The 13,665-nt window shown below is 34.5% G+C and overlaps 1 protein-coding gene across 5 annotated transcripts in view; it reads right to left on the reverse strand.

Annotated features, from left to right (window-relative positions):
• The window catches only part of arb2a (ARB2 cotranscriptional regulator A), a 261,702-nt gene that overhangs the window by 153,807 nt on the left and 94,230 nt on the right, over nucleotides 1-13,665 (reverse strand). For 4 of the 5 annotated variants that reach the window (XM_088336391.1, XM_088336389.1, XM_088336388.1 and 1 more), the window contains exon 7: nucleotides 7,957-8,127. In XM_088336391.1, coding sequence (XP_088192517.1) covers nucleotides 7,957-8,127 — 171 coding nt within the window. The remainder of the gene's footprint in view (nucleotides 1-7,956; nucleotides 8,128-13,665) is intronic. The other variant, XM_088336390.1, reaches the window with a different exon arrangement.

Consider the following 13,665-nt stretch of genomic DNA (forward strand, 5'->3'; position numbering starts at 1 on the left):
TCAGGTGACAAAACAGACCGGGATTAAAAGGATAGATTTAAAAAACTAATTTTCGGAGGCGGGGTCATAGTGTGTTAATGCATTTATATAGGAGTATCACACTGGTACATTTGCTTTTCATCTTTTCTGGTTTCCTGACTACTTGAGTCTGCCAGGAGTCAAAATGTGCAGGAATGGCCAACAGTGCCAGGAGAAAGAAACTGTCATTTTGCCACATTTCAGGCTCCAAACCTTAAGCTAAAAAACAACTTTTTTTTTTAAGAAGTGGAACCATTTTTTTTCAAAATTGTATCTGATATTTACAACAAAAATCTCAAAAGTAAGTGTTGCAAAAACATTGCCCCAAACTCTCATAGCTCAGCTAAATGACTCCAAAGTCTCCTGATGGCTGAATGATCCACTTTCACCTAAATGACTAACAATGACAAACAGTGTGCATTGAGTCGCAGTATAAATGCACCTGGGTTCAGAAGTCTGTGAAATAAGCGACTAGAAAAAATACAGCATTATGAAGACCAAAGAACAATATTTCAAAATATTAATGTTATCCAAATGGAGAGAGCACAAAACCACAGCAAACCTAGCTAGGTGCGTCCATCCCTCTAAATGTTCAGCCCAAACTAAGAAAAAACTAACCAGAGAAGAAACCAAGAGGTCTTGAGGTATGACAACATGTGCATGAGACATCTATTAGTCATACGTAGTCATACTCTGTCTGCATACAACTGTCATTTATGGAAGAGTGGCAAGAAGATTTGTAAGGATACATTGAAAAAGTATGTTTGGCCACATGGAAGACATAGATATTTTTGGGCCTTAATGCAAAGTGTGTGTATATATTATATACACATTTTTTTAACTTCAATGAATGTCTCACAATGCTAATAAACCTGAAGTGATTCATATGCTTCCTTACCCCTATTAAGAAGTTCTTTACCGCTTTAAAGGTTTCAACTCTTTACCCTCAGGTCCATAGTTTGCAACCCCTCAACCTTACCTAATCCCTCTTCTCTCCTCCTGCGTCAGATCACACACTAGTGGGCCATGTTTAAAAATGGGGGGTGGGTGTTGATGGGAAGATATAGAAAGCGGGATGCTGATGAGGAGATGGGGGGGCTTTCTTCGCACTATGCCATATAGGAGTTTGGGAGTTCACTTTACTCTGAATTTTTAAAGTAATCCAGTTAGCTATTTTCTGTCAGCCAAGCGGAGGAATGGCAGGAACAAAAGGCACATTCATTCAGCTTAAGAAGCTTCCAAAAGGGGTTCACCCAAGGCTGGTTGGCTGGGATTAGGCCAAAAGGGCCTGGAAAAGTAGAAAGGGAAGAAAGGAAAAAAAATAGTTTAGTCATTATTAAAGCTGAATTTACATCATCAATGTTTGTGGTTTAGCTTTTCCCTATATAGGTCTGTCTCAAAATTACAATATTGTCATGATATTCTTCATTTGCCATCCGGCAATTAAAATAACACAACTGTCATACATTTTGTATTTATTCCAAAATCTCTGATATACTGAAAGCCTTTTATTGGGATATCAAACGTTTCTCCCTAATTAGCAAATGTTGAAGCAGTAAGAAACTTGGGATATTGCAGTTCATTTGTAATGAATCTAGAACAGGGTTGGGCAATTTTATTTGTTGGGGGGCCTAATTGGGTTAAACATTTCGGCCAAATGGCCGGTCCTTGAGACCTATTGAATGTGTTTTTAATTATAAATAAATATACAGTACATGCAGACATGGTATATGTATTTTATATTTGCTGTTATTAGATTAGTTTCATCAAATTGGTTTTGAAACGCTGCCAAATAAGCAAAACAAAATGTGTCCATGTTTTAACCCTTTATTGACCAAGTATCATACAGGCCACTTGCAGTTTTTGGGGGGTTATTTTGTCCATGAAATATTCAGAACCCATTTAATGAGTGATTATGTATAGCCTGTTTTTTCATAACAACCGAAAATTTGAATAACTAGCAATATGTAACATAACTGTGTGTTAAGAAAATGTATTAACAGTTTAAAATGAAAAACAAAACAAATGACGGACTTAGAATTATCAGGATTATAATGAAGTAGTGACTGGAACTGAACATAAACACATTTTTATAACATGAACTGGAAATTTACTGTCATAAATATATATATGGAAATTTACTGTCATAAATATATATAAATAAAGTTTCTGAGTCTTGCTCTTTCAATTTAGACAAAGAAAGAGACATTGGGGACTAAGCTGGTACCAATTAAGATGGCCCACAGGCTGTAGTTTTGCCCTTCTCATGATATCTTATTTTACTTGTTCTGAGGTTTTGAGTTTTACCTTGCCCACATGTTGCTTTAAGATCAGTGAATGCAGTAATTGTAACATTTTGTGATTAAGGGCAATACAAAGATATGTGACTTGACTAAACTCGTGCTTAAACAGGGACCTAATTTATTTTTTCTTTAATTGTAAGAGTTTCAAAACCATTTAATAAATTAATTTATTTTAAAAAACATACAAAATATAACATCTACATTTACATATGTCTGCATATAAATTCATAAAAGCAATTGAGATACATTGAAAAGGTCTCCAGGTTTGGGACACCCAATGCTTTAAATCAGTGTTTAGCAACTGATGAGTCATGAGCCAAAAGTTTCACTAACACACATTTAATCATTTCATTTTGCTCTGTTTAGTTGCAGCATGTAGCAAACAGTTATCAAAAGAATATCATAGTTAAGCTAGTTAGCTCCCTGAATTACCTTTCATATGACTGGAGAGTGCTGATCTCCGTTTTTTGCATACTTTGCAGTGTGCTGTGCGTGGTTTTTGTTCAACATATTAGCGATTGTCAGAATTTTTGGTAGCCTCCTGAAATCTTGCATATCTTTGGCACGGCTTGTATAGGGCAATAATGCTTCCCATTACAACACCAAATACAAACTAATGCCAGCTGCTGTTAATTATGAGGGAAGAAGAAATTAAATGGCAAAATAAATCCACTACAGTAGACTTGTTGGTGTTGTTTTAAGTATACTTGACTTTATCATATTCAATGTGTGGTCAGACTGCCAAGAAACATGGTAACTATTTCAAGCATGCACAAAAACTTAACCCAAAATTCTAGCACTTTTCAAACATTAAAAACACAGTAATCAAATTCTAGCATTTTCAAGGATTCCAAAGAACCGTAAAAGCCACGAGAGAAAAAAAAATTGTGGGAATCACAACCAAGCAAGAGAACAAGTACATTACACTCTCAAATTTGAGAAATAGCCTTGCAGAACTTTAACAAGCAGCTTTGGTAATTAGTACCGGCGAAACACCACTGTCAACATATGTGGTGAGGAGGCAACTCAGAGATGATGGCTTTCAAAGCAGTGTGGCTGATGAGAAGCCAAATCTAATACTCGCCAACAAAAGGATGTGATTAATATGGGCAAAAGACGACAGAAATTGAATAACATATTTGATAAATGCAACTATATTTTATTTCCTGAAAAACACGTAATTGTCTGGGTGATACCAAACGTTTGAACGGTAGTATATATATATATATATATATATATATATATATATATATATATATATATCCGAGCTATTGAACGTGGGCGTGCAGGTGGTCCGTGGGCTCAGCGGGAGTTAAGAGTGTGAGGTGCAGAGAACAAAAAAAGGTTTGTGAGCGTGTGAATGCACGTGCCTCGGGTGGCTTCTGTGCAAAAAAAGATGAAAACAGGGCCCCGGACGGCTAAAGAGGTTTGATTTGATCCACCACCCACCCCGACTCACCGAGGTAAAGGAGGAGGCACAAGATCGCCGACAAAAGGGGGAGTGTTCTTTTTTTTCTTATTTTTTTTAATGTGTGTGTGTGACAGCTTACTCTGGGGCTAACCAAAACGAAGGGGGGGAGGGGGGGCGGTCCTGGGGGAGGTCAAACAAACTCGCGTCTCACTGACTTTTGGGTCAAGGATCAAAATTCAGGGGTCAGCAACCTGTTCCTGCAAATCCCGCATTTAAAGACAAGTACGTTGAGCTAGGGCGACCACGACTGCTGTGGATGTATTTTGAAATTATTGTTATTATTAGTTTCACGAGGAAAAACATGTCCTACATTAAACAATTAACTCATTTTGACATATGTCCAAAAATGTACAGTACTTGACGTGATGGAATGTCATCTCAAAAATCGGCAATTACAAATAAAAACATTTTGTTTCTAGGGTCAGAAACCTGTTCCTGCAAATCCCGCATTTAAGGACAAGTATGTTAAGATAGGATGACCATAACTACCGTGGATTTATTATTAAATTAAATCATTGTTAATATTTTGTTTTCACTCGGAAAAAACATGTCCTACCTTAAATAATTAACAGATTTTGACACGGTTTTAAAAAATTTACAGTACTTGGAAAAATCAGCTTACAAAAATTAGTGACAAGAAGAAAAAAAACATTTAACTTAAAAATCTAGAGCAAAATTATTCTATTATGTGTAATCTATGAACCTCCTTTTTTCAGTGTAGTCTTTACTATACATACATATATAATGTTTACTTCTTTTTATGTTTTTTTATTATTGTTTTATTAATTTATCTATTATTAGATTGTTATAAGGAGTTTGCAAACCAGTATCTGGTGCTTATTTTAAAAAAACTACTGCCATAAAAAAAAAAAAAAAATATATATATATATATATATATATATATATATATATATATATATATATATATATATATATATAATACAAATGCAACCCTCCATTCTTTTGCACAGGTTCCATGCAAAAAAAAAGATACTTAGCGTAAGTTTAAGAATATAAATAAGACTGCAAATATTGAGTAAATGATGCAATTAAATAATCTACTATTTCATGATTGGAATGTAAGTCATTTTTAAACGTTTTACAAATGAAGTACAACAAATAAACACATTTTGAAATATATAATAAATAGTAAATGTATTATAAATGCATTAAAATTGTAAAAGATGTAGACAACTATTAATTATTCCTCTTAAGAAAGATACATGTAAAACAGTGATAGTAATAATAATTACAATTATATTTATGGAATGTTTGCAATGTGAACATACCATGAATATGTTTAAAAAAGAAATACTAAAACTGAGACTAATTTTGAATATTTATACATACGGTGACCAATTGAAAAAGAATAAATGAACTAACAAATTTAAAAACAGACACACACCCACATATTATATATATATTGTAAATTAAATATTAAACTTTAAAATCACAAAATGTGGTAATATTTTGCTTTATTTGAATATTTGTAAATCCCCATACCAGATAATAAAATGATGCTTATGAAATATGTTAAACGTTATAATAATTTACTGCATTGTATACAACTAAATAAATATATAGTAGAAAACAAAATGAATCAATTCACTAACTTATCATTCACCCAAATAACAAAAAACAATGTGCAACACAACATAGGGTATTTACAATTATGCTTAAGAAATGTTGGCAAGTAAACATTCGATGGATGCAAAAAATAAACACAACACAAAAAAGAGATAATTTTTTTTCTTTAATCGTTTTTTGGTAACAGAGTGATCATGTAAGGCACCTTTAAATTCAATAAATTCAAATTATTGTTTTTTGTTTACTTTTTTCCCACTTGACACTAAATATACATATTACATTGGACAAAGATATTTTTTAGATTATAAAACAGGCTTTTTAGGAACATATTACAATACTTTTAATCTCATTGAAATAATACTTGATTTTGAATATTGTTTTTCCAAAAAATGAACTACAAAACAATCTTGATACTAAAACACTGTCACACAGTCGGGCGATTTTCTCCCCTAAAAATACTTTCGTTAAGTCCATGATTTATTGTGATAATAGATTCTGACACTATCCTCAATGTATTATATACACCCTGCCCCATCTACCAAAGACAGAGTTTTGATTATTATAGTGTTATTCATCACTAGTATTTTACAAATCATGGACTATAAGGTGCACCGTCAAAAAAGTCTACAGTGAAATATTGCCCACACATAAGCCACACCTGACTATAAGCTGCATATGAATATGCCTACTGTAATAGCAGCAAATTGGTACATTTTTCCAAGGATTGTGACTTTGTCCCTCAAATACAACTTCACAAAAGCCAGGAAATAATCATTTTTTGTCTGTGTTAAAAGAAAATGTGCTTCCAACAGTATTACTTTATGTCATGTCACTCTGTTGCTTAATCACATATGCTCAAAAACCTTTGTTTCATGATGTAAAATGAGATGTTGTCTGCCGTATTGGATACCATATTTTAGATTACCATATTTTCTGAACTTTAAGGTGCAGAAAATTGTAAAGTGAATCAAGAAAATCAGACTATTGTAATATTTTCCGTACATAAGGCACACCTTACTATAAGGCACACCTTACTATAGGGCCCAAGAAAAGAGAACTATTCTAAGAAATGTACATATTTCCATAATTGTGACCTTGTTATTTAATCACAACCCCACACATTCTTTTGTTGAATTTTGTAAAATGATCTGCTATCCGACACATTCGACCATTTTTATGTATTTACCATATTTATTGGACTATGAAGTACAACGGATTAGAAGGGGCTCCATCAAAACAAGTGTATTATAAAATGTTTTCCATGTATAAAGGCACCCCTGACTAAAAGCCGCATGAAAGTTAAAACTATTGTAAAAGCAGAGAATACGAAAATGTTTCCAAAAATTGTAACCTTGTTCCTCAATTACAACCGCCCCAAAAACAAGCCCAAAAGATAATGATAATTTCTGGTCCTTGCTAAAACAAAAAGCCATCTCCAACAATATTACTTCATTTCAAACCAATCTGGGCTCAATTATTCCTGACAATGGAAAAAACATTCATTCAAAAGACTAACTTCCTTTGTTTGACCACACAAAAACACGCACATCTGTTCATACGCAGTCCGTGTCACATGATAAGATTCTTTTTTTTTTTTTTTTTTTTTTTTTTTTTGCCGAGCGTGTGCCGGCAAGATAATAATCCCGGCGGTCAACAAAGACTGACCAGGCCGTGGTGAAGAGAGAGAAGGAGGGGAAGGGGAAAGGGTAGGGGGTCCGAAAAGGGAGGTGGCCATGTGGTTAACACTTGCTTGCTGAGAGGCGACTGGAGCTTGGCCAAGCTCTTCACACACAGGCTGACCACACAAGAGCTTCTCTTTTCCGTCCTCCTGCTTCTCCTTTCCTCTCTTGCCTTCTTCTTTGTCCCTTCCTCAGCATCCCCCCCTAACTCCCGCCAGGTTTTCCCACCTTCTCCCGCGACAACGGCTGGGAAGATTAGTCAACGTTGTCGATAAAAGTCGATAATAGCAATACAGTAATCCCTCGTGGCATCACCATTTACTTTTCGCTATTTCGCGGATTTTAATTGTGCATTGGGTTCTGCATTCTGATTAGCTGAACCAGGGATCTCCAACCTTTTTCAAGTTGACAGTCTTTGTTACTAATTAGCGCAAAGGGCACAAAGTTTGATGTGTATTTCCAAAACAAGAATGTTTCATGTTATTACTATGTTGTTACTATGTTATAACCTGGTTAATTATTGGAATGAGCATTAATACACTTAATCAACAACTAAAAAAATCATTTTACAAGAAAACCACAATGAACCGGAACTCGTGAGCTATTATTAGAACAGGTCCACGGGCACCTGAGTTGTCCTTAGGGAGCATCCTGGTGTCCATGGTCACCACGTTGGAGACCCCTGGACTAAACAGTCGAGCAGCAGCTCGTTTTTCTCTTGCACATCTCTCAGCGTTGTCTTGCGGGTCGGATTCGATCACTTGGCGGGCCCTGATCTGACCTGAGGGCCGCATGTTTGACACCCCTGACATAGCCGATAGTTGCAACCCTGTCTGTGACCCCGTCACCAGTCATGGCATTCACTTCCTGCCCCGCCTCTGACATAAAAATGACATACCCGTACGGGGATCCTCTCGGTCTTCTGGTACTTGTGGTCAAAATCTCTCCACCGTTTGCTGTCCTTGCGCTCCTTTTTTTCAGCGGGTTCATCCGAAGGTTGGGGCGGAGGCCGTTTTTCCACTTCCTGGTGGTTCTGGTTGGGGTTGAGGACCATCACACCGAAGCCCTCCTGGAGGAGACAATGAAGAAGCCGCGTCAGAGAAATCGGCAATTATGGTTTATTTATTTATTTGTTGATTAATTAATTAATTTCTCCTTCTTTTCATTTTGGACAATGACGTCTCCCTTTGAATAGTACTGTATCACTTAATACGTTCCGAAAATAAAAAATAACTTCAATGATGACTTTGATACATTTAAAGTTTAATTTAAATAAATGCCACCTAGATTGAAAGAATCAATTAAAGTTTGTTTTTGTATTATATATATATATATATATATATATATATATATATATATATATATATATATATATATATATATATATATATAAAATGAGAAGTGCACAAACATTGTATGCAATGAGATTAGACATGGCACTCCAGGGCAAATGTATAATCAAGATTTCAAAGAGAACAAAAGACAAAAAACACTATCAGGATAAAAGGCAGAAATGAATACAACGTAATGCTGAGAGACTGGCGTAAGTTGTAGTAATAGTGCAATATTTGTTAATGAGAAAGAATAGTGCATTGTGACATTAGTTCAATGAAAAGAAGACCAATAACATTTGGCAGCAACAATAAAAATAAAGTCACAAGGAACATAATTTCACATTTTTGTACAACTACAGTTTCATTTAGCAGCAGCAAAAAAAAAAAAAAAAAATCGCAAGATTTCTGTGCGCTCGTTTAGGATGGTGATGGCCGTGGGGAAGAAGCCGTCTCTGAGAGTGATTGTCCGTGTTTGAACAACCTGTAGCGCCTACTAAAGGGCAATAGGTGGCGATACGGTATCGCAAGCCGGCAATGTCTTTTAGAGTGGGTATAGAGCAGCCGATGATCTTTTGGCCGGTGTTGATTTATCTCATGACTTGACTAATTGTAATCATGACTGCTTATAAGCGCCACTTAGATTTGCGGAATCCATTAGTTATTGTGGATTTCACTGTTTATTAATATGTTTATTTTAAACCTATTATCAGAAATGGTCACAAAATAAATCTAACTTTAATAATGAGATTGCAGAATATAATGAATACATATAAGCAAAGCTTATATTGCAGGCAGTTATTGTTGAATGATGTACCTAATAGGAATTTTATTATTTACTTATTGATATTACATTAATTAAACTGTTTCTGTTTAAACATTTTGGACCCAATTTTTATGGACATTCTAATAAAATAAAAAAAAACATAGTACACATAAGATGTGAATAATTTAAAAATATAAATAAATACTTTATATTTCTCATATAAAATAACATGTTTAAAATCAGCACAATGCCCTGCCATCTGCTGGATAAATATGCTTCGTTGGTTCCTTTTAATTGCTATAAAAAATACAATATAACTTACAAAACAATGGCAATTACACAAAGTATTTGAATTGAATAAAATTGCAGTATATATATATATATATATATATATATATATATATATATATATATATATATATATAATGTTGTTTATAAACGTGTTTATACGCACACACACACACACACACACACACGTATTTAAGACGGATAGCAGATTGTAATGACTAGAAATTTCACACAAAAGATCGATTGACTTAAAAATACCTGAAGAAAAAATGTAATTTTGATTAAGTAGTAATAAATACAGATTGTTTGACACTTCATTAGAAAAAATAGAATTGACATAAGTATAGAACCAAAAAAATGCAGCACATATATAAACACAATCATTTAGTGAGATAAATGTTTATTTGAAAACAGTATTTATTTTGTATAAAACTTCACCAAAAAAGATGTGTTGCTCAATGTAATTGTATCGATATTTTATATAATTCATAATAACATAATTTATATCCAATGGCCATCACTTAGTGGCTCTATCGTGACACTTAATACACAGCTCAACCAATCACATCACACACCCACATCAACTTTTTGTTTACAAAATCAGAAGTAGAAAATTCAATGTGTAGAAAAATGATATTTGAATATATAAATATTAGCTTTTTTTTTGCCTCATTTTTAAATAATTGTGTTTATTGTCCCGAGCGCTCGGAGATGACGGAAGGTAATAGATCGTGTTGGCGCTTCACACAAAACCCCCACCGGACACTTAACTGCACACACACACTTTCCTTTACACCCTAGCTAGAATCACATTGCAATGAGTCTGAGAAGACACGTAAATACCTGAAATGTGAGAGGGAATTGAGAGACTTGGCATGGCGTCTCAAGCATCTCCTCGTCCTTAATAAGTGTTAACGCGATGTGTGTGTTGTGGTTGTGTGTCCGTCAAAGCTGCCACGCACCCTTTTCCCTTTAACACCTGCCGTCTGTTGGAGACGGTGCCCAAACACGTTCCCGTTTATGCAGATGATGAAATGACGCTGATTAAAAAAAGATGCTCTTTAACTGCAGTTATACATTTAATAAGACATCGTATTAATATTAGAATTGTCTTTGTTGTCAATGACAATGTAGTGAACATGTAGGGTACGTACTCCTCTTACATGGCCAAGTTCAAGGACTATAGAAGCCAATTTTCCAGTTCTTCCAGTACAATTAAAATGAGATTATTTCCACTGGGGAAGGCTAACCTATATTTTATTTTACATGGTTGTACTAAATGTCGATAATTTACAGGTAATCCTTGCACTAATACACATTTCATAGTTCCCTTTTTAGGGCAGCATGTGGCAAATGGTTAGCAAAAAAAGAAGGAAATTGTCATAGTTGAGCTAGACCTTCCCAGTTTTGACATTCTTAATGGCCGGAGAGAGCTGACTCTCCCATTGTGAACAGTCTTTTTTGCATTTTTTGCAGCATGCGTAGATTTGTCTCATTTTTTAGCTATTGTTTGTACTTTCCGTTTTCTAGCCATCGTTTTTTTTTAAATGTCAGCCTCCCGCACCTGTCCTCTTGGACGTTCTTATGCAGACTTGTTTTGTTTTCCTTCATTCGATGCGTGGTCTATCGTGTCAGACTACACTATTTAAGCACTTTTCAAACATTGAAAAAATAAAGCATTATAATGCAAGCTTTTTCAAGGATTTCAAGCACCCATACGAACTCTGATTGGACGTGGCACGTCAGGATAAACATGTAATAGAATACTTTTAAAAATCTACCTTGGGATACATAGGCAAATATTTACGAGGTAGTACTTGGATAATGGCCTATATTTTAAGTGGATCAGAAAATTAGTGCAGTGATAACAGCTGCAATATATTTTCAAAATAAGAGTGAAGAAATAAGACATGGGTATCCATGTCTAAATATACACACATACTGTAATCCCTTGTTCACCAAGGTTGATATTGACCAGAACCTCTTGTGACATGCAAAAAAACGCAAAGTAGCCCCCTACTATTTTTGGCGTGAACTCTAACTTTCTCCGCTCACATCAATAGTCGACTGGGAATAATGGTTCACAGCCAAAACAGTGCTGGTTAGTTAACGTGGAAGGAACGGGGGGCAAAAAGGGCCACAATGTCATGTTTCAGTGGGCAGAACTGACAAATAAATGTCCTATGCCAGATCTCGCTCTCAACAATAGTGGATCGGAATGGATCGCGGCCACAGCAGTGTGGTTCATGATAGGTGGGCTAGAACGTCTTGCCTCTTGACAAGAGTGACTTATGCTGGTCCATGGTCGAAGCAAGATTAAAATGGGGATAATGGAATGAGGCTGCATGAGAACAGTTTATTTTAAGGAAAAATACAGTAATGGGGAAAAAAGGAGCGCCAGGCCTGACAAAGGTGCGTTCTGACGTTCCCCTGCTTACAGCAGTATGGGATTACAGATAATGTACCACGTCCATATGAGTACAAGTTTAAAGTGAACATGGCTGTTTTTGTTTTTTTTAATAGAAAAATATTACATTTTATAGTTTTCTATAAAATAGTGTAGTAAACTATGGAATATTCTAAGTAACTCCTGTGGTCTTGCTTAGGGTGGTGATGGCCCTGTGGAAGAAAGTGAGCTTCGAAGTCCTTCTTTCATTCAATTTATTCCACATGAAACAAAATGTTTTGTTTTTTTTGTTTCTCAGGTATTTTCTCAACCAGATTTCCAAAATTGATATATTAAATGAGGATGCATTTTGTTACATTAAGGAGATAATTTTTCACAGACGAGGACAGACAGGATGCAAATTGTGATCCAGGCACGAGTAAGGGAAAGAGACACAGATGCGATTCACAGCAGCTCCGTGGCACTGCCCACTGGTGGCAGCAGCAGCACATAGCCAAGGGGAAAATTAGTATGTGGACAATAAAAAGGGGAGAAAATTACTGACAATTTACCATGATTGGTTCATTTCTATTATTGGAAGAAAAAAACATTTGCTCAGAGAATGCAAAGTAACTGATATGTTTTTATAAAATATTCAAACAGGACACAGCAACAGAAGAGGAGTTTGTGTGTTTGTTGAAATAATCCAAATGTATTGTGTTTTAGGACAAAAATCCAACGAATCATGTTTTCAAATAGATTATTGTGTTAATTTGGAGGACAATTTCCCACAATTAAAGAAAAATAAGATGTTATTTTAAATTACATTTTAAGAATATTTTCTGTTTAAAAATTAAGAAAATTATAGTGAAAATCAAGAAGACAAAATTATCTCGATCATTGTGATCATTCTGGATGTAAATGTGTGTTTTCTAAATAATAGAAAAACGCCTTCAATAAAATACTTAATTCATTTCACTCGCCCCAAAGGTTAAATAAAACTTAAAATAATCTGAATGTTTGCAACTATTGAGGATGATGGTGAGTTCAATGTTTTTAATTCACAAGAAATAAAATATAATTTTGAATTATTGAAATGCAAAACAAAGAATAATACCAATGTACTTTAAACATTCTAGACTAGATTAGGATTTAAATCATGTTTGATTAGAAAATACAAAAAAAATAAAAACATATAATATTTTTTCACAAAATAAAAATTTAAAAATATAGATTTTTTTAATAATATGGACACGTACGGTTAACTCAATAACTAAATTGTATTAGTAATAATAATAATAATAATAATAATAATATAGGAATAAATAATGTAAGAATAAAAAGCATAATCAATATTTTGAACTATTTTACACAAAACAATAGAACTAAACTAATAAACTTTCATTTTCATAAAGTTTGATAATGGAAATAATTGTTTAAAATGTTCAACGTTGCTAGTTACTGATAAGTGCTTAAGTAATCATTGCAAGCACCCAATCTACAATCCACCCTAACAAAATGTTTACCTGTGATTTTATAATTAGTTTGAATAATTAATTGATTTACCCCCATATTACAAATTGCAAAAAACACTGTTAGATTTCTATAAAGCAGTACTAATACCGCGAGCTTATTAAGTGAGCGCAAGGGAAAGGACAGAGATTAAAAACACACAACACACCGTCACGTCTCGCCTTGTGTATTTTGCTAATCCGAGCAGGGCAAAAGTTAATAGTCCGAGCACACGGCTCCACGTGTTAGCCGGCCAACCCCGAGTGGCTGAGTCACTCATCAATAACCTTTTCCTGCCCTCCATCATTCGGACGCTAACCTCGA

The sequence above is a fragment of the Urocampus carinirostris genome, chromosome 5 (assembly GCF_059441175.1).
Source record: "Urocampus carinirostris isolate Australia breed hairy pipefish chromosome 5, RoL_Ucar_1.0, whole genome shotgun sequence".
NCBI classification, from domain to species: Eukaryota; Metazoa; Chordata; class Actinopteri; order Syngnathiformes; family Syngnathidae; genus Urocampus; species Urocampus carinirostris.